General features: G+C 34.4%; 4 protein-coding genes across 4 annotated transcripts; 2 read left to right on the forward strand and 2 right to left on the reverse strand.

Annotated features, from left to right (window-relative positions):
• Positions 1-622: 622 nt before the first annotated feature.
• Positions 623-5,744, forward strand: LOC107937202 (CRC domain-containing protein TSO1). Its single transcript, XM_016870058.2, has 11 exons — positions 623-924; positions 1,770-1,906; positions 1,999-2,527; positions 2,614-2,763; positions 2,901-3,544; positions 3,615-3,683; positions 3,777-3,960; positions 4,043-4,141; positions 4,240-4,306; positions 4,480-4,624; positions 4,699-5,744. Exons 1-11 carry the CDS (start codon positions 847-849, stop codon positions 5,396-5,398), a joined length of 2,802 nt encoding a protein of 933 aa, XP_016725547.1. The 5' UTR covers positions 623-846; the 3' UTR covers positions 5,399-5,744.
• A 968-nt stretch (positions 5,745-6,712) lies between these two features.
• Positions 6,713-8,930, reverse strand: LOC107937176 (cytochrome b-c1 complex subunit 7-2, mitochondrial). Its single transcript, XM_016870020.2, has 4 exons — positions 8,586-8,930; positions 8,340-8,497; positions 7,658-7,705; positions 6,713-7,056 (listed from the first exon to the last, which is right to left on the reverse strand). Exons 1-4 carry the CDS (start codon positions 8,677-8,679, stop codon positions 6,988-6,990), a joined length of 369 nt encoding a protein of 122 aa, XP_016725509.1. The 5' UTR covers positions 8,680-8,930; the 3' UTR covers positions 6,713-6,987.
• A 988-nt stretch (positions 8,931-9,918) lies between these two features.
• On the forward strand, positions 9,919-14,734 carry LOC107937191 (DDRGK domain-containing protein 1). Its single transcript, XM_016870044.2, has 4 exons — positions 9,919-11,021; positions 12,594-12,743; positions 13,375-13,560; positions 14,345-14,734. Exons 1-4 carry the CDS (start codon positions 9,978-9,980, stop codon positions 14,423-14,425), a joined length of 1,461 nt encoding a protein of 486 aa, XP_016725533.1. The 5' UTR covers positions 9,919-9,977; the 3' UTR covers positions 14,426-14,734.
• Positions 14,735-14,931: 197 nt separating this feature from the next.
• LOC107937192 (U-box domain-containing protein 51) lies at positions 14,932-20,466 on the reverse strand. The gene is made up of 7 exons (XM_016870047.2): positions 19,957-20,466; positions 18,435-18,523; positions 17,380-17,501; positions 17,118-17,279; positions 16,684-16,978; positions 15,836-15,937; positions 14,932-15,401 (listed from the first exon to the last, which is right to left on the reverse strand). The coding sequence occupies exons 1-7, from the start codon at positions 20,132-20,134 to the stop codon at positions 15,069-15,071; spliced, it is 1,281 nt and encodes a 426-aa protein (XP_016725536.2). The 5' UTR covers positions 20,135-20,466; the 3' UTR covers positions 14,932-15,068.
• Positions 20,467-21,756: the final 1,290 nt, after the last annotated feature.

A 21,756-nucleotide genomic window follows, 5' to 3' on the forward strand; every position in this document is an offset into this window, starting at 1 on the left:
CATATAAATTGTAATTCAAATTTCATGTATATAATTGCATCAAATCAAAATTTATATATTAAATTGCACATTAAACTAAAGTTCATGTGTAAATTTAATATTTATCCTTATATTTTTTAAAAAATATAAGAATGATTACAAGTGTGAGTATAAAAAAAGTATTATTGAATAAAAATATAATCAAATTAATAATTTGAGGATCATATTTTAAGTTAGATTAAAATAAATTTGAATAGATCTAAACTTAAATTAGAATAAAATATGAAATGAAAATTTATATGTAGTATTTATTTGTAATGCAACTTTAAGAATAAAATCTTAAATTTTTACAAAATATAGTGATAGGAAATATATTAAATTAAATAATTAAAAATAAGCATTATAAAGCGTAATTGAATTAAAATAAAAAATATATCCGAATTTAAAGTATGAATATATTTGAACAATGTTGATACTTCATACATAGTGAAAATTAAAATAGAATAAATAATGAAAATAATTCCTAATTTTTAAGAACAAAATTAAGAAAATAATAGGAAAAAAAGAGAGCAAAAGGCCCAGCTGAAAAAGGCCCAGAAAGTTATCCAATAGAAAGGCCGAGGGATGTTCCCGCTCGGTTTTTGAATGCCCGCCTTTTGTTCTCTCTTAGCCTACGTCTCCCTCAAGCATTTTTTTTCATTTTAAAGCAAAATTAAAACCAAAATTATATAAAAAAATTATTGACAAATCTTCAACGTCAAAATTCTGCAGATTAAAGGGAGAGAAAAAAATTAAAAAAAAGAGAGGAAAAAAAAACAAAAATCACAGTGGAAATGCAGGGACAGCTTAGGGTTAGGCTATCAAAGCATGGATTCTCCTGAACCTACTAAATCCCCAATTCCTTCTTCTTCTGCTGCACCCTCTTCTTCTTTTTCCCCAGTTCAAGTAATCTTTCTCTTTTGATAGTTATTACTCTTTTTTTGGCTTTGATTTTAGATTTTTTTGAGGGGTAAATGTTGCTGCTTGATGGGATTCTTTTTTCTTAGTATCTGATTTAAATTTGGAGTTTGTAAGTTAATGTTGCTAACGTTTGGGAAAGGGGGCTGGGGATCGGTGAACATAAGATGTTTGGTTAAAGTGACAATTTTATTTTTGTTCGTGGAATTGTGATTTGACTTAGGTTTTGACTACAATTTCACTAATTTAGTGGGTTTATTTGTGAATTTTTTTTTGTAGAGGAATTGGGAGGTTTATTTCAATGAAGTGATAAAACACTAAACTTTGCAAAAAAAAAAAAGAAAAGGATGTGACTGTTCTCTAATTGAATGGTGGCTTGCTTTTGAACTTTGAAGTAGATTTATGGATGCTATTTTGTTAGAGGAGGTATCCGGGAAAGAAAAAATGGTTTCTTCGATGAGTAAATGCTGCATGGATGTTTAAATTATTGAGGTTTTAGATTTAGCACAAGGTAATAGTGTTGTGTTTCCTTCTGTTTGGAATCTTTGGATGAGTTATTTGTTTTGTTATGTGCCGGTTTTGGTTACCAAAAAGCGGGAATGATTTGAAGGCAATTATCATATTCATATGCTTTAGGGTTGAGTTCCATTACTTTGCAAAAACCTTCAAACTTGATTTTGATTAAGTTCCATTACTTTGCAGTTGCCACCTTGCTTTTTCTTTTTCACTAGTTACTTATCAATATAACTGCATAGGCTTTGCAAGTGGATACCATTTTCCTTTTTCATGAATTTTTAGACATCTTGTTTATCATTATTTTACTTTGATTTCAGGAATCCCCTTTTTCCAATTTTGTTAGCAATCTATCTCCTATAAAGCATGACAAGGTACCCCATGTAGCACCAAGGTTCTTGGGACTCAGTTCTCCCCCTCTAGTTTTTACATCTCCGCGTATAAATACTCTGAAAAGGTTTGTCACCCCTAGGATTTTGGCTTTATTGTTTTCCACTTGAATAGCTCCTTGTTTGAGCTCTGATTGCACTGAAATTATCCTTATTCCAGGCCTCAGTCATCCAATGTGGAAGTATCTCAAAATGTTAAAGGAGACAAGCAAAGTACCAATAGGCCTGGTGATTTGGAAAGATCTGTTAGTGAATTGCACCGAGAAATGATCGTTGATGTTAAGGAGGATGATACCAAGGATTCTATGTCAGTCCAACCTAGTAGTTCATCTGGATGTGTTGATGAATACTTGGCCGACCCTGTGGAAGCTGATTGTGTTAACTCTGCATATTCAGTTAACTTAAATTTGAAACAATCTAATAATGTGCTTGAATCATCAGCAAATGGTTTGCCATGCTCAAAGAATTTAGAATCTGTTGACAAACATTACTCAGGGAGAGAAGCTGGTGCAGTTCAATTGCTGTCGGGGCAGAGTGAAAAAGGCCTTGAAACCTTTGACATTGAGCCATTGAAGATAAAAGAAGATCAACATGGTGGTCAAGGTATATCTGATGGATGCCGACAAATTGATTCTGATATGTTTGATCTTTCTTCTCAGGAAAAAGAAAGTAAAAACTTGAACCCTCAGGTAATGCTTGATTTCTATTGTCCTAAATCAAGGTGGGAAATAGTACCATGTATGCTCATTTCACAGTCTTTTCTTCTCTTTTACAGAAAGGAGTAGAAGATGATGGTTATGGATGTGATGGTTTCCTTCAACTGCAGCCTGGATCTTTACAAATGGTTCAGCCATATGAAGGTTTTGCTGAAAATGTTGGAGGAGTCACAGATGCTCCATTTTATGACACTACACATGATCTTGCGGTATAAAATATTTAAAGTAGCTCTGATATATGGAGATTAATTATATTAACTGAATCCATATTTTTAGCTTTGTTTTGGTTATTAAATGCTACTAGGATTTTCATTTTGCAATGGAATAATGACACCAGTACTTGCAGGCCATCGAACACCTACGTGGCATGAGTAGGCGTTGCCTTCAATTTGGAGAACCTCAACCAGAACCTACAGCAAACTGCAGCAGTTCTCCAAATCTAGTAAATGATGTGATCACTTCAGTGCCACTTGCTACATCTTCAAAAACAGAGGGTTTGGGTTCATCTCATGTGGATTTAAGTACATCAAGAAAGAGACGACTAGTTAACTTGTCCCAATTAGCGATAAACATGATTCCCCAGAGCTATGACAATAGGTCTTCCTTAACTGTTTCCAAGCCGTCAGGTATTGGCTTACACTTAAACAGCATTTTTAATGATATACCAACAGATCAAGGTGGAACTGTGAGCATGAAGCTGGCAGTGGATTCCATGGGTACGGAGGGCATAAAATCAGCATCTATTACGAGTTGTCAGTCAATGGAAAACATGGAGAATTGCTCGGATGCATTTGAGAAAGTATCAACTGCTCCTCAGGATAGAACACTTGAAGCAAAGGTTTCTACAATTGAAGGTTCTGCAGCTTCTGAATCACTTTGCACCATGGAGTCAATAGAGTGTCACATGACCGTAAACACAAAAAGGAAGCTTAGCTCAGGGGATGGAGATATTAACAAGGTGTTTAACCCACAAAGTCCCAAAAATAAAAGGTAAGCACTACTTGCTGATTTGATAGTTATAACGTTCCCTCTATAAGTAGGATCATTTATGCTTCTGTAGGAAGAAGTTATCAGAAAGCGATGAGGGTTGCAAGCGTTGCAATTGCAAGAAGAGCAAATGCTTGAAACTGTAAGTAATTCTGCTTTTACTTTGTTGACATCTGCTTACGTAACTATTTTTAGTGTTACATATGCTAACTTTGTCCTCCTTATTCCTTTGAAGCTATTGTGACTGTTTTGCTGCCGGTATCTATTGTGCTGAACCTTGTTCATGTCAAGGTTGCTTCAACAGACCTGAGTATGAAAGTACTGTTCTTGAAACACGCCAACAAATTGAATCGCGTAATCCACTAGCATTTGCTCCCAAGATTGTACAACCAGTCACTGAGGTTCCAGTAAACAGCAGGGTATAAATGAACTCAGCCCGAAACAGAGAGGTTTTTCTTTTGGTTCAAATTTACTAATTTCGGTCATATTTTTCATGTATAGGAAGATGGAAACTGGAAGACGCCATCCTCAGCAAGACACAAAAGAGGGTGCAATTGCAAAAGGTCAATGTGTCTGAAAAAATATTGTGAATGCTACCAGGTCTGGAATTTACAGTTGCCTGAATGATCTTGCCATGCTTTCCATGTCATCTCTTAGTAAATCTTTGCTGGACTTATGAAACTATTTTATATATTAAGGCTAATGTTGGTTGCTCCATTGGATGTCGATGTGAGGGGTGCAAAAATGTTTATGGCAAGAAGGAAGGTGAGTTTGTAAGAATTATCATTTAGAATTTTGTCTCTCAATGCATTTTCGTCTTTTATCTCCAAAACTAGAAAATAGAGAAATATGCTCACTCGTTCCAACATTGTTTTAGGGTATATAGTAGCTGAAGATTAGTATCTTTCGGTATGTAATCCTTATTTCTATGTTTCCAGATTATTATGTGACTGAAGCAATCGTGAAAAGAGGTGTCGGGGAGCTATCGGAAAGTACAGTCGCGGTTAAGAAGGATTTCTTGCATTCTGAGTTGTGTAATCCACACTATCTTACACCTACGACACCTTCATTCGAACACTCAGAGTAAGATTTGCGATTATGACATTCTAGTTTCATATACCAATTCAACTTTATTTACTGATTAACTTTCTATACAGTCATGGAAAGAATGCCTCTGTATCCGGACTTCTTCCTATGAGATGCCTTCCATCACCCGAGTCTGATCCTACTAATGTATCACTTGCAAAATCTCCAAGGACTTCTAATACCAATGACATACTTCTGGAAACAAGTAAAGAAAATTTGTATGTCGGTTCTTACCATGACAAAGTCAACTACAATAATGCAGACAACATACTTGCTGATGACTGTCATCAGACTCCGCTACCAAATCATCCCTCGATTATTATAGATTCATCATCATCTAAACCAAGGGAATTGACAAATCTTTCACGATTGAATTTAGGTCCTAGAAGTGGTTGTTTTACTTTAGGAGGTTCCCTTCGTTGGCGCAGTTCACCTATTACACCAAAATCCCCTATAGACAAAGAGCTTCAACAGCTCGACTCCGACGGTGGACTATATGACATTTTGGAGGATGATACACCTGAGATGTTGAAAGACACTTCTACACCTTTAAAGTCCGTGAAAGCAAGTTCCCCGAACGGAAAACGAGTTTCACCTCCTCACAAATTGCATCAGCTCGGGTCAAGCTCTTCGGGATCGTTAAGAAGTGGCCGTAAATTCTTGCTAAAAGCCGTGCCTTCATTTCCACCTCTCACTCCTTGCATTGTTTCAAAAGGTAACAGTAATGAGAGTAGAAGCTATTATGAAGAAGATGGTAGCAAAGATCAATGATCAAGACCTGCACTTTAGAGTAAGGTATTACATATTAATGCCTCCCTTTTTTATGATGTGAATTTATGTGGCTAAAATACTGGTTTTTGCTACATGATTCTGCATACATGTTAGTTTCGGTATGTTCGTCTTGGGACTGTTTGCTTCTAGAAAACAAATGCCATAAAAATTTAGTTGATGTTTCTTGTAGATTTTTCATTTGGATGTTTGTAATGAAAAACCATGTATGTTTCTTTCCTTTTAATTAGGGGAAGGAAACATGCCCTTCATCCCTGCTAAAATCATATTTTGTTTAGGGGTGATTGCATCATGATTAAATTATTAAAAGCAAGAGCTAAAATTATTATTTTTCTTTTTTTTTTTTATGTATATTTAAAAAATTATACGTATTCATATTATGTGTTGGGTATCATTGCACAAGAATGTGAAGGCGATAAAGCTTTATACTATATTGTACCGACCAATTGATTAATATAAAACTTAAAACAGTTACCAATATTTTTTTGTATCAACGAAAATCTCACAGGATTGGTGAAAGGTGTTCACTTTTATGTCCTGAGAATTAATTACCAAATAATGTTGTATGTGTGATGCTTGAATTGTAACACAGGAGACCTATGTGGAAAGTCTTTTATTATTTTATTTTCCACTTTGTAATTGATTTCACTTTTAGTTAAATTATATAATAAATTATAACAGTCTCACAGCATTCACAAAAAATCATTCTCTAATAAATTATAATAGTCTCATAGCATTAAAAAAAAAGTTCATTATCTCTCACTATCTCGTGACTTGCATGGAATGATAATTAAATTACTTATTGGACACCCGTCTAACATGAAATCAAGTTTTGTGACCCATCTCTTACCCCTAAAATTATATTAAAAAATGTCATTATCTAACTATAATTCACCTCACCATTATCATTACATTAATATCATTACAATAACTAATCTCATTATTATCCATCAAATGGAACTTAAATCCCCACTAGACTATAACATTAACATCACTATTTTCAAAACCTGAGCTTAACAGCTAATTAGAACAAAAACCAACCAAGATATCAATCCGAAAAACTAAAAAGCTAATTGTATAAGCTTTCTCTATTTTTCAATATTTTTAATATTATAATTTTTTAAAACAATTTATTCAATTGCAATGGATAAACCGATCAGATTGACCAAACTTATCGGACCAATAGCCGGTGGTCTGACAGATTGACCAAAGGTCATTAGTTCTGAAAACCTTGAGTAACATTAACAAAAAAGAATGACATCAGGGCATGCAATCTACAGATTTGCTCTAACAATCAAAGTTCAAAGGCTTTGTTTATTCTAGAATTGCTTTGCGTGCATTGAATGCGTAAAATGTGGTTCACAGTTCTGTATATTATTGGGACACTGCCAACAGACTTAAACCTAAATAAGTGATTCAGTTCAAAAACTGACACAGATGACTGTGTAAACCAACCAAAACAGGAATTGTAAAAATTCAGTCCACTTCCGCTATCAAAATACCATACGCAAATAAAGATAATCAAACACAAATTTCAACAGCAATGACTATGAGATACGGCATGAAAACCCTTAAGGAATGGTTCGCTGATACAGAGGCAAAGCTCCCAATGCTTCTCGCTCTGCTCTCTCCTTCTTCACCTACAAGATATAAGCAAAAACTTTTATCATTTCAAAACTTAATACAACAACTAAAAAGACAATTCGATTCAATACAGCTATTCCTAGAAATCTTTACAGCTTAAATACTGGGATATGTCGGCACTGAATCTAGAAATAATCATAAAGATTGTCGGTAGTATGACTAGTAAAACTGAGGCAAAGACCACTAAAAGTGCGTTATAAGCAGTGATTCCCTACTCAGATAAAAACATAGAAATATAAATTAGGACTATTACTTTATAGATTATGTTTGTCAAAACATACCAAGTAATAATACAATAATATTAAAACATACTAATTACTACCTCATATAAATTACAGGTTGTATCATGTCAAAATTACTCCAATTATCAGTTTTTCTAAAGTACACATGTAGGATACATATTTGACAAGTATATGGTTAGGATACATATTTGACAAGTATATGGTTTACTATCTTTTTTAGGCAAACTTAGAATAACTGAGCCAAACATATATTGCACACTGAAATTTCATGAATAGCCAAAGCCAAACAATGCAAACAATGCAAACAAAATCCAAGTCAAGTTATCAACAGAACTTTTAATATACAAGAACTTACAAGAGCAAGCATATCTTGAAGATAGCTCCTAAATGGTGTCTGCATTTTCTGCAAAGGAAAGATAAAATCCAATGAATTAGAATTGATTATGCATTTTCAAGCCAAAAAAACTTATAGAATGCTGTTTTTCCTCAATCCCTTTCTTCTTACAAAATGAAAAAAAGTGGCAAGCATATATGGGTCATTATAAACATAATCAAACATAGCAACTAATGTTAACAAAAATAGTCATAGCTTAATCGTACTAAAATGAATTATAATATACTAGTTCCTAGCTCTGCATAGAGTTTGTTAAATAGCCTTAGTCAGGGATTGTGCTTTCTATGTAAAAAAGAGTTTTGTTTGGACTTTGCAACTTCCATTCTAATAATTTACAGTAATTTAGGCTTCTATATCCAATTGTATTAACTATAGAATTAGGCAGCAGAAATCAAAAGCATACATACCTTATCAAGATTTTTCTCTTTTTATATATATATATAAAATTACAGGTATCAATGACATAAATTTAAAGGCAATAGGATTTATAATAGGATTTATTCAAGGTTCCAGACATTAAAAAGCTAATTTTTATTCACAATTACAGAAAAAAAAACCGTCAATCCTCTAAGATAAAATACTCAAATAAGATTTCTCAAAAAATCTTCACTGATTTAAGAAAAAAAGAAAAAAAAAGAAAAACCTGAAGATCTTCGGGGAGATACTCGTGCTTCATGGAGAGATCCATTGCACGCTTAAGGCGTTGGTTACGAGCATCGACAATCTCACGGGGCAGCCGATTCAACGCCTCCTTGATATCCAAGTCATAGTAAGGATCGTACAGATCGTCGTAACGAAGGCCTAAACAAATTACCGAATAGGTTTTAACTGAAATTAAGAAACAAAGGAGATGAGATTAAGGTTAGGGTTTTTTGGGGGAAAACCGTACCGTATTTGCGGAGGCGTGTGGTAAGGGCTTTCATATGCAGAGAAGCTAACCAGCTCTTCTTCGGATCCAAAAGTGATTGCAAAAACGACGACATTTTGGCTGTGCTTTGCCTTCTTCCTCGGCCAAGTATCTGAGGTTTTTTATTTTCTGGAATTAAGGGTTTGTTACAGTAAATGTGGCTATATTATATATCGACCAAGTCACCAAGACTCGCGATATCTCTCTTGAGATATTGAACAATTATTACTTTTTAGGGCAAATTACACCTAAGGTCATTAAATTATGGGTAAACTACATTAGTAGTCACCTAATTATGTTTGTTTTCTTTTTTGGTCACCGAACTATGAAAAGTTACAAAACAGTCACCCAATTATGAAAATTTACAAAATGATCACTCAACTATTCATTTTTGTCTTTTTTGGTCACACAACTATTTTGGATTTTTGCCTATTTCCATTTTTACCTTAGTTTGCATGTCATAAAAAATAGCAAATTTGAATAGTTGGATGATCTGCAACTTTTCATAGTTGGGTAACTTTTAGTTCATAGTTGGGTAACTTTTACTGTGTTTACCCTTAAATTATTAGTAAGTTTACATTTTGGTCACTCAAATTCAAAAAGTTACAAAATAGTCTTTGAGCTATTTAAAAGTTTTCATTTAAGTCACTTGTACCTCATATTGGCGTATAATAATAAATTTTAATAGTATAAATGGATGAAAATTTTAACACAATGATCAATTTGCTCTTTGATCTAATATATAGGGACTAATTTACCCATTTTTTAGCAGATGAGGCAAAATGTAAATTGACTCCTAATGTAGGGGCCTTCATGATACTTTTTACCGACAAAATGATTTAAACTTAAAATCTTAAAAACAAATTGGTTCAATCTTACTCCACACAGCCCGAAATTAACCTGACCAATGTAATTTAAGCCTTCGTCTAAACGTTAAAATTATTGTATTATGAATTATATTGCATTTTCCCCCATTTACTAAAAAAGGGGTAAATTAATCTTTATATGTTGAATCAAAAAGCAAATTGATTAATCTGTTAAAAATTTCATTGATTTCTACTTTAAAACTAGTCCCCATATGTTAGTATGATTTATATGTGACATGTCATGTATAACTATCAGGTTGTTTTGTTAGCCACACCCGTTTTTAACAATACAAATAGATGAAAATTTTAATCAAAAGGACTAATTTGCTATTCTAATTAATGTATAAACTAATTTGTTAGGTGCAAAATATAATTTGATTACTAGTAGAGGTGCCTGGATGGTATTTTTAACGCTAAAATTTATATTTTAATTTAGCTCTAACCTATTGTAACCCGTGGTTTCGTTTTAGCCGTAGTGGAAGTGTAATCTTCAGTCGACCGATCCCAAATGAGAGGAACCATTGGCAGGACCTTCTCTAACCCTACCAATCACTACCTTACATCTCTTACCAAACGCACCTCTTTTCTCTTCCAATCCTCCTCCCCTTTCTCCGCTTCCTCCAGCTCCGGTGACGGCCGTGGCAGAGGCCGCGGCCGTGGGGGCGCCTCCCCTTCTGGTACGTTCGGTGGTTTCACTCCAGCCCTTGGAAAACCTGATTCAGAGGACACGAAGCGTGACTCGGCTGAATCACAAGCTGTTGGATTAGGCCATGGCCGTGGAAGAGGAATACCCTTTTCGTCTGAACCTATTATCCCTTCTTTCTCTTCTTTTGTTTCCCAAAATGGGTCTGGTCGAGGCCGAGTCACCAATGAGTCACTTCGGCAGACACCTCCGCCTCCGCCGCCTCCGAGGGAAGCAAAGCAGCCGATCTTTGTTATGAAACAGGATGAGATTGAAACTGATTCGTCTGCCAAGCTACCTGCTGAGTCGGTTCAGTCGAGTGAGCGAACTCTTTCACCTAGCACACCCTCAGTCGCCTCATTATCGGGTGCTGGGCGGGGCAAGCCCGTGAAACAACCAGAGCCTGTCTTGCAGACCAAGGAAGAAAATAGGCATATCAGGCAGAAGCAGAAGCAGCAGCAGCAGCAGCAGCAGCAACAACAACAACAGCCTCCTTCGCCCCGGTTGAGTAAGGAAGAAGCAGTAAAGAAAGCAATGGGCATTCTTTCAAGGAAAAGTGAAAGTGATGAAAGGGAGGATATGGGTAGGAGTGGAGGTAGAGGAAGAGGTAGGGGTAGAGGTAGAGGTGCGCAAATGGGTAGGGGAAGAGGAAGAAGGGAGGGAGAAGACACAAGGGAAGAGGAGGAAGCTGTTAAAGAGCTTAGAGATGAACTTTACTTAGGGAACAATGCGGATGGGGAGAGGTTGGCCGAAACTATTGGAGCTGACAGTATGAATAAGTTGGTTGAAGGGTTTGAAGAGATGAGCAGTAGAGTTTTGCCTTCTCCTATGGATGATGCCTACTTGGAAGCTTTGCATACCAACTTTATGGTGAGTTGTTCACCTCTTAAAATTTTGTTCCATGATTATTATCATTCATTAGGATTAGATATTAAAATGTTTTCTTTTTGCTATGTATGCTATCAGCTGAAAGAGAATTGGCCTGGTGATATATATATTATAGACTAAATTTTCTTGTAATTTGTGTAGAATTGGACTCAGGGAATGTTTTAAGTATATTTTATTTTAGATAAATTGCAGAGAATTCCTATCTGAAAATAGAGTTACTGTGTAGCAGAATAATATTAAGGGTGGAGAGTCTGATTTCCTGTATGGTAAAGGAGGGGGTTGGCTAGTGTGGGCAAATCTTTCCCTTACTCGTTGTTATGGGAAGGGATGGGATTAACAATTTAATATGGGGGTGGGGACTAGGGATGGGAGTGCTTTTCTTGCTTCATAGTCTGCTTTAATGGCATTCTTAGTCAAAGCTGGCGATTGCTAGATTAGAATTAGAGTTAGTCCTATGTTCACAGTTATCACCATGTCTAATACCTTGTATAAGGTCTCAATGTTAATTTGGAAGTTCATTTACTTGTGTTTGTGCTTTTATTTTAAATACGAAGGTAACTTTAGTTTGCAACAGAGAGTATGATAAATGATGTAAAGTATTCAGTTAACTTGATTGAAAAACGAGGATTAATTTGTATGTATGATGTTAAGGATTCGAATTCTGTCCCATGAATTTTAATTGTTTTAGGATAGAAAACGTATAAATGAAAAACCTGGGTTGGGACAGAGTTCTAACTTCTGTTAATCGTCATTATGTTGTTTGAGGCTTATCTAGAATAAGATAGTAGATGGGCTTTAGGGGTGACAACTACAGTAATAAGTTTTAATCTGAAAGATATGCCTCAGTAATTTATTTATTTTATAATCTACGAGGCTGGTAATACTCTATAGCTATGTTAGGCTCTAATTGGTTGTTGTGAAATTATATTCACATTGCTGCCCTTGCATTCTGTAATTTGTTCAGAATAATTTAATATATTCTTGTTGATTTTCAATGATTCACTTGTTCTGACGATAATGTACAGCAAATATTTTGATATTCCTGAAGTTGTTCAAGGAGTGTATTTTTGGTTTGTTCTTGAAAATTCTTGTATTAGATGGCTATTATGAGCTCATTGTCAATTACTTTGATTAATCAAGAAAATTGAAATTTGTGTTTACTTGCGTGCTACATAACAGTTTGGGCTGGTAAGTCATCTGATTCTTTTTCTTAGTAATTACTGTTTATAAAGGCGTTTTTGGTATGTAATTAAATGATTACCAGTTTGCTCGGTTCATTAGGATTGTTTAGAAGGTATATACTTGGTTGCTATAAGTTTTCCTTGGACTAGAATTTTGTGTAATGCGAAGCATTGCTAACAAATAGGTTTATGTGTTGTAGATACAATTGATAATGCACATTTAAAAGAAGAACAATTGAAACAAGATCAAACTAATTCAACCATTTCCTTAATTGAACATTGCAACAAGAATATGCATGGACTGTATTGTCAAACATTGATGTTTTTGTGTGAATCTTGATTCAAAGCTTTTATGTACTTATTTGGGTTTCAGATAGAGTTCGAACCTGAATATCTGATGGAAGAGTTTGGGACTAACCCAGATATTGATGAGAAACCACCTATGTCTCTTAGAGATGCACTTGAGAAGGTGAAGCCTTTCCTCATGTCATATGAAGGAATTGAAAATCAAGAGGAGTGGGAGGTATATTCTATTTCTTTGACCTTGACTCGTTGTTAACAGGATGTATTTCTTCTATATGATTGACATGGAGAACTAGAAATATTTCTTATTTACTGATATAGTAAGTTTTTTAATCAAATTCTTTCTGGAGGACATGCTGCTTTAAGTTAATCCTATAGTTGAAATTGGACTAGTTTATGTCCTTAGTTTCTAAGTCAGTAAATCACCGTAAGGAATTAAGGATGTCATGGTAAAAAAATTTTAGCACACAAATTTTCTTAAAGAAATTGGAGAGTTAACCTGTGAAATCAACACAACTTTATCAATTCTGGTAAACCTTGTATTTTGTCAGCTGTCAAACATATTGCTTTGTTGTATAACGTGATGTTCTCAAAGAACTAATATCTCTCTGCTTTTGTTGGTTTTCCACATCAAAAGAATCACAGTGGAACTCCATATTGGAAGAAATATTCATTATATGCTTAATGGAGAAAAAATCAGCACTTCATTTCCGAATGGAGGCATTCTTTTTGGACCTGTTGCATTTTCTGGAAAAGGACACCGATAATTCTTTTTTCTTGATAGTCTATTGTAGATGACTTCTTCATGTGAATAGCTGTATACTATCTTTTCCACATTCATAACATTTCAGGAAGCCATCAAGGAAACAATGGATAAGGTGCCTCTACTGCAAGAGATCATTGATTACTACAGCGGACCTGATAGAGTAACTGCAAAGAAACAGCAAGAGGAGTTAGAAAGAGTTGCAAAAACTATACCCAAAAGTGCACCTGCTTCTGTGAAGCAGTTTGCAAATCGTGCAGTTCTTACTCTTCAGGTTACTATTTATTCTTAACTAATGTTTACTTCCATGCACAATTGCATTTGTGGAACATGTTCTCTGGTGATGTGAACAGGATTTGAACTTTAGCTTCCTTATATTCTTTTTGGACTTGCATAATAGATTTGACACATTTGGAAAGAACTTGTCTGCCATAGGTATGAGATCCCTGGCACTTCAAGAAGGTTAAAGACACTAACAGGCACAAGCTTTATGGTTGAGTTTTGTTATTACAAGTAACCCTAAAGGTGCTATTTGCATGAGGCATAAGAAGACAGGAACTATAAAAAAGTGGAAGTTTTAATTTTTTTTTTTGTTTGTCCTTTTTATTTTTTTGTATAAATTCTCTTTAAGAAAGGTAGAAATGAGTCACCTTCCTGGCTTCCCCTGAGCCATGGGTGATGATTTTAGTTAGCTGGATTGAGCATAAGAGAAAGCACAATGTAGATTGAAAATTCCAGAATTTAGTATTTTAGCTGCTAGAACCATGTATGAATGAGTTAGTTGCATAACGCTGTCATGGATTTACTTTGCTGATATCATTTGTAAAATGGAAGGGTTGGAATCACCTTTCTCACAGATTCTGATGCAGGGATGTTAGATTCTGGGCTATATCCAATATATCAATTTTGATACGTTAATAGTTCTGTTTATGTATATTGACATGTTGGTATATTTGTATCATGTTTGTTCCAATTTTTCCGTGTCATGCCATGTTCCATGTTTGATCAATCATGACTGTCCAAAATTGCCGGATCTAACTTGAACTTGTCTAATGCAGAGCAACCCTGGTTGGGGATTTGACAAAAAATGCCAGTTCATGGATAAGCTTGTATGGGAGGTCTCTCAACAATACAAATAAAGGTAGAAGGCTTTGGTTTATTTAGTGAAGATGATACTAAGTAATTATTGCCTCATGCCATTGGAATAAGTTGACTACATTTTTTTTTTTGAGGGAGGAGGGGGTGGGGGATGTATGAACATAATTTTGGTGAAGAGAGATTTTGCTTGTATATTTGATCCTGCTGGAAAATGAACTATTGTAATAGATTTATATGCTAGTTAAATTTTAAGCATTGGTCAATAAGCATTACTTTGAGAGAGCAAAATGCTGAAGTTTTTGTTCTGTTTAACTGGAAATTGCAATATTTGCTTCTTGTGTTGTGATGAATTGCTGCTATTTCTGTCCTGATGTTGCTATGCTATATGATTGTTATTGACAGTCAACTTAATTTTAATCAGCCTTACCTGTTTAAGGTTTACGTTAAAATATCCCATAAGTCCCTGTACTCTTAGAGAATTTGAAATTTAGTTTCTTTATTTTTCAGATTTTAAAATTTAGGTTTTAACTGTTAATGGCATGTAAAATTTGATCAAAGTCGAAGTTACATGTAAACAATTGAATGAAATCAAAGTGTTTGTATCACATTACACATTGTATCAAAATTTATGTGTAATTTCGGGACTTAGTCCCTTTTACAGATTATATATTTTTTGGTACTAAACTATATAGTAAAATAGACATATAGAGTAAAATAGACATAGAATACAAAAGTGACAACTAAAATATGAAATAAGCTTTGGTACTTGACAACTAAATGGGAATGGCCTAGATCATCTACAACCATCAGCTTTCTTCTTTCCTCTGCTTCACAAAGTGCTTTCTGAAGTTCTTCTTCCACTCTCTTTTGCACCTCTAGCTCCACCAGTTCCTGAGTTGACTCATCATCAACATCAACTCTTGTTCTTGTTATTCTTGTTTTTCTTGTTGATGATAATGTTCCTCCTTTTTTTCTTTTCTCCTCTACTCTTCTCTTCCATTCTTTGAGTTGCATCACCTATATTTATACATGTAATGTACTTTTATGTTATACATTTATGTATGTATATATACCCTAAACTATTAATATTATTTAGAGATGAAGTTTCATTTAGTTTTGAACTTGACAAGTTTTCTTAACTTGATTTTGAACTTTTTTTTGTCCATATTAATCTTTGAACTTGATAAGTTTTCTCAATTTTGGTCCTTATGATGATGTGGGAATTTGAAATAGGGACACATCATCACCTAAACAACATGACACAATATTAATGTGTCATATCAGATCAAAACCGGAAAATATTGTCAAGTTCCAAAATTAACGTGGACAAAAAAAGTAATTAAATTGTAAAAAGTTGCCACATTAAAAAAAATTAAATATTACTTTATCCCTATTATTTATTATACATAAATGGATTCCCTAAACCCTTAACCATTAATATAATATATTACCTGCTGTTTGGCTGCCAATGCTTCTTTGCAAGCTGCATGGTACATATCCATTGTTTGTTTCAGCTCTATCCTTAACCTTCTTGTTTCATCATTGTCTTCCGGCTATTTATAAAAAGAAGAAAAACAAACAATGTAAAGCTAGAATTGAACTTAGTTATCAAAATTCTCTTCAAAGAACATATATAAATGTACGTCTATACGAGCATATATACATGTTGAGGGGTTGACTCCTTTTGAAAAAGATTTTTGAAGTATCATTCGTCACGTAATCGACCAGTCCTCTAATAATCGAATGTATTGTCCTCTAGAGAATTCGTTTCGTGTACTTTGTTGAGAGTTAATGTGTTGTGAATAGTTACTCTAAGGGATTAGTCCATAGAGCCAGGAGCACCTCAATTGTATGAAGGCGTATGGCCATTCATCTAGGAGACATGAGCATCTCCCTCTTGGTGGGATTCAAACCTCTAACCTATAGTATATAAGTCACTTGTTGGAAAATGTGGTACTATTGGTATATAGTCCTAGTGGCACCATGGTTGCAAGTAAGGGCCTTAAGCTTCAAGTCCGTGGTTCAACCTCCCCCTCCTCTCCTCCCCACAACACATAAGTGAGCTCTATAATATTACATGCCCTATATTGACACTTCTCTCTTAACTCTTATACTAATCGGGGCACTCATGGTACACTAATTTTTGATTAAGTACGAGAGACAATCTCGACATAGAAACAATACCTTTGATTGATGGGGATTTGATCGGTTACCTAGGGGACGACACTTCGAAGATATATATGACCCATTGTAAAAGTTGATAAAGTGTTGAAGGCATTGAAATTAGAGTAGGACTTACTGCAGATTCCGGAGAAGATGGTGATTCATACTCCAACAAAGACGAATACTCAGAGAGAGTGGTGGGAATGGAATGATGCTTCTGGCCAGTCCGAAAAGCAGGCAGGTCCAGGGCGGGTGACGAGGTCACCGGCACCGCAAAAGACCGTCGGAAGGGGTCCATAATAGGGGGTGATCTCAAGGAAGTACCAAGGTTTTGATATAAAGACGAATTCAAGCCATCACTGCCTGCCCCTGAGGATGAGTTCATGTCAAGTGCTGAAACTTCATCATCATAGAATAACCCATCGTCTTCTCTGGACATTTCATCTTTTTTTAATTACATTCACATCCCAATATTCAAAATAATAAATAAATAACACCTGATGAATTCACGTAACATGTAAAAATTGTTCAATCGATGGGGTTACTAAGCAGTGGATGGTAAAAGCTTACATGATTGAGTCATCCTCACTGTTCAAGCTTTGAGCTCTACCGGGGACCGGTCGACTAGCAAGTCGTGCTGCAGCAACCTTTCGTTTCGCAATAACATAAACATTGCAAAAATCTGGTGCCAGTTTTAGTATGCTAGATGGGGTATCTGTACCCTTGAATAATCTGTACGTACATAACACTGAACTCAGACCATAAACATACATACATCCATGCATGCATGCATTTAGCAGTTGAAAGGTAGAAGTAAAGATGCAGGCATTACCTGGAAATTCCAGTCTTTGAGACAGCACCAACAAACAGAGTCTCAATTCCATATTGGTTAACGTATCCAACAAGTGCTTTTGCAACATCTGTTTCCTCTAGCACCACTGTTTCACATTGTATCTGACACACACATAAAAAAAACACACTAGAATTGATCAAATTTTGTTTTGGTCCCTCTACTATGTTCATAATTTAGATTAAGTACTGTATTTTAATTTGGTGCATCTGTTTTTCTTGGTACATTACATACTGGGGGGAAGGGGATGTTATTGGTAGGATTTCAACCCTAAAGCTCATAACTACTTGCATCTTTGAGTTGTTGGCATATTGTGATCTCTATTTCTATAATCTCATTAATTAATTCAAACAATTAAGGCATCATGTCAAATTTAGTCCCATATTTACATCTTTTTATCAATGTGACCCTTATTCTTTTTTTGAGTTAAATTTGATCATTTCAAAAAGAGCTAAATTGTTTAAAAAATAAAAATAAAAATGCTGACTAAAATATTAAAATTTTTAATGTCGTTCTAACAACCCACATCGCAATCCATGTGACTTTATGTTGACATGATCCTGTTTGTCTTATATGACACATCGACAAATAATTTAAAAATTATAAAAAATTAAATAAATAAAAATAAAATCAAAATTAAAGAAATATATAAAAAGTTCATAAAAGGAAGCATGACATACTTGTGGATTACTATGGGAGATATGTTTAAAAAGTTCAATGTTTTTTAATATTTTCACTAAAAAAAATTCGACTCTTTTCTAAAGATTGATGGTTAAATTTAACCTTTTTTCTAAAAGCCAGAACACCAAATTTAGCTAAAAAAACAAAATTGAAAAAATATAAATGTTGAGGGCTAAATTTAACATTATACCAATAATTAATAAGTCCCTTGACTATTTCAATAGACACCATTCCAATACAAAATGGCATCAAATCATACCAAGTTAAATATAAAGATTAAATCTCAATTTCTAACATAATTGAAGGACCAAAATTATAATTTGACCTTAATATTTTCTGAGTATTAATTAACTAACCTGTTTACGAGCACATAAGCTTCGAAGAGGAAGGAAAAGGTCCAAGTTCTGATTATCGACTTGTCGTTCTCCTCCGACATTACTTTCATCTGATTTCAATCCATACAAAACAACCAAACATGTTGTCAACACAATCACCTAATATTAAATTATTACAAATATAGGGTCGAGTAACTATAAATATTAAACTATTACATCACAATGAGAATAAAAATTGATACAATCCGAACTACCAACTGGACTAACTTGACTAAAACTCACCCATGACAACTGTACATGATGGGATTTGAAAACTTGCACATTATTGCGAAATACCAGATTGGCTTGTTTTGCCATAAATATCCCCTTATTCTGTCGAGTGGACTTCGCCAATAGGTTTGGGTCAATGATTAAAAAACTTTCTTTTTTCAATCTTGATTTTGATAGAAAGTTGGGTCAAGAATTGGGGTCCTAGTTGAATTGGAGAGACCCGAATTCATACTAGTGTCATTGCACATGATAGGTCTAAAACCTGAGTACTCAGGACCCAAGGCCTCTATCTTTGCCAACTAAACTAAGGTCTCATTGGCAATTAAACTATTTATATTTGAGTGAGTGAGATTATAATATTCAACCAAAGGGCCAAGATCCCACAAAAAGGGTAGGCAGTGACTTTGACCTCCCAGCGTGGTAAAATTTTCTTTTTAGCTTCTTAAAATTTATGCAATTACATATTAATATAATGATATTTGAATGAGTGAAATTATACCATTGAATCAAGGGACCAAGACCCCACTTGTCCCTAGCTACCCCAAAGGCGGAGGGGGAGACAGACAAGGAGGCAAGCAGTAGCTTTGGTCCTCCAATTTGGTAAAATAATCCTTTTAAAATTTATGCTATTATAAATTAATATAAAGATATTTGAATGAGTGAAATTATACTATTCAAGTCCTAACCATGCCCAAAGGCGAAGACAAAGGGCGCAAGTAGCTACCTTGGCCCCAACGTCGTAAAATTATCCTTTTAATTCCTTTAAAACTGATATAATTATAAATTAATATAATGATAAAATTATAATTTAACCTCTAAAAAGATTCTTATCCATCTTTGACCCCTTAACCAATATTATGGCTGGCTATCCCATAGATTTAAATATTAGGGGCAAGCATGGTCGTTTTATCAAAATGGTAAATTTTCAGTTTTAACTCTCCAAAATTTGTATTTTAATTCTAACTCCCCTAAAAAATGTTTTACGGCTTTGCGGGGCTGCATATATAACCCCCGAGCTAAGAACAACGACAAGGGAACAGTTGGGAGTTAGGATCTTGTCCCGCCAAAAATGATAAAGGTTCATTTTAATCACTCTAAAGCTCTGAAATTACAAATATAGTAATAAAATCGCACTCCAACCCCTCTTAAGATGATAAAATTTCAATTTAATCCCTTCAAAATTCCAAAATGATAAATTAATACAATTATAAATTATACTTCAATTTCAACTCCCTTTAAAAAACATAAAATTTGTAGCTTGAGCATTGATTACCTTGAAGGGGGTTGATTGGTTTTTGAAGGACATGAACAAGCCTCAAAGTTTGACCTCTGGTGAGGAAATTATCAACAGCCCAATGAAGAGCTTGAAGACTATATTTATCCTTATCGACACCAACAGCTACTAATCTATCCTTTCTTTCCGGATTCTCCCCTCGCACATATTGAGACATTTCTTCATTTAATTTCGATCCGATTTGGTTTCTACGTTCCTCTCATCGGCGAGGAGACGATGAGGTCGTAAAAGGGATGGAAGAAACAAAAGAAAGAAAACTGGGGTTGTCATTAAACCCTCCCAAATGAATCAAACCATGGCTAATGATGAAGAAGATGAAATTGGAATTGCAAAAACCCATTCCGCGCACGCATATTTTGGTTTTTTCTCCCTCTTGCATAAACGGAGGCAACTAATTTAAGCCCCCTTTAAAATAGCATCAAATTATCTTTTGTTGGATATACCCTCCTTTGTTTTCGTACATTTTTATGAATCAAATTAGAACATATCAACTATAGTTCTATACTCGGACTCAATTTATAGAGTAAAATCAAACCAATGTAAAATAAATGCGATGAAGAATTGAAAATAACCGGATAAAACGCGTTAATAGCATCGGTATATGTAATTATGCATGGTAAAACTTGAGCCTTAGTACTCAAAGGACTTAGGGTCTCGACAAAACCCAATCATTATTCTATAAAGGAAATATTTAGGTAAAAGTGTCATAGAGGCCCCTGTTTTAGGAGTTAGATTGCGTTTTGTTCCCTTACTCAAAAAATGGGTAAATTAGTCTCTGTACATTATATTAAAGAGCACACTAGTCATTTTTATTAAAAATTTCATCCATTTCTATTGTTAAAAACTAGCAACAGAATAACCAAATAGTACATGTGGTGTGCTAGATGTACCTTTTGATGTATATCGACTAGTTTTTAATAGTAGAAATGGATGAAATTTTTAACAGAGTGACCAATTGGCTCTTTAATCTAACTATTAAATGTAGGGACTAATTTGTCCATTTTTTGAGTAAATGGGACAAAATGCATCTGACTCCTAATACAATGGCCTCCACAGTAATTTTACCATAATATTTATTATTATCGGTCAAATTCCATGTATTATGTGTTTTGGTAGGATTTAATCCCTTTATTATAATTGGAAAAAAATCTTGAAATTGAGCAAATTGATCACTTTTAAAAAAATTGAAGTGATTTAATCCCTATCAATTAAGGATAATTAATCACAACATTAATATTTTCAGTCAATTTTACACAAATTTGATCGGTATAACAATAAATTTAGCTTTCAATATTCATATGTTGTGTCAATTTGGTTTAGATTCTAAAAAAAAAAAAATCAGCCTTAACATTTACATAAATGTTGCAAGCTAAATTTGTTATCATACCAATCAAAAGTATGTACAATTGACATAAAACACTAATATCATGATTACTTGTCGTTAATTACTCACTTCAGAATTGACAATGATTAAATTACTTTATTTAAAAAAAAAAAACAAAAAATGTCAAAGCCTATTATACCACATCATCATACATTTTAAAACATAAATCACGTCAAATGATTTGATGAAATTAATGGAAAAAAGTCGGTCTCAAAATTAATAATACACATTTTTGAAAGTAATGGGACTAGAAACGGTAGAAGGACTAAATCCTCCAATAACACAGTACTAGAGGTGCTCATGGGCTGGGCCGGGCCGGGCCCATAAAAAATTTTGGCCCGGGTCCTAGGCTCGGCATGAAATATGGGCCTGAAATTTTGCCCAGACCCAGTCCG

The sequence above is a fragment of the Gossypium hirsutum genome, chromosome D13 (genome assembly GCF_007990345.1).
Source record: "Gossypium hirsutum isolate 1008001.06 chromosome D13, Gossypium_hirsutum_v2.1, whole genome shotgun sequence".
Classification (NCBI taxonomy): Eukaryota; Viridiplantae; Streptophyta; class Magnoliopsida; order Malvales; family Malvaceae; genus Gossypium; species Gossypium hirsutum.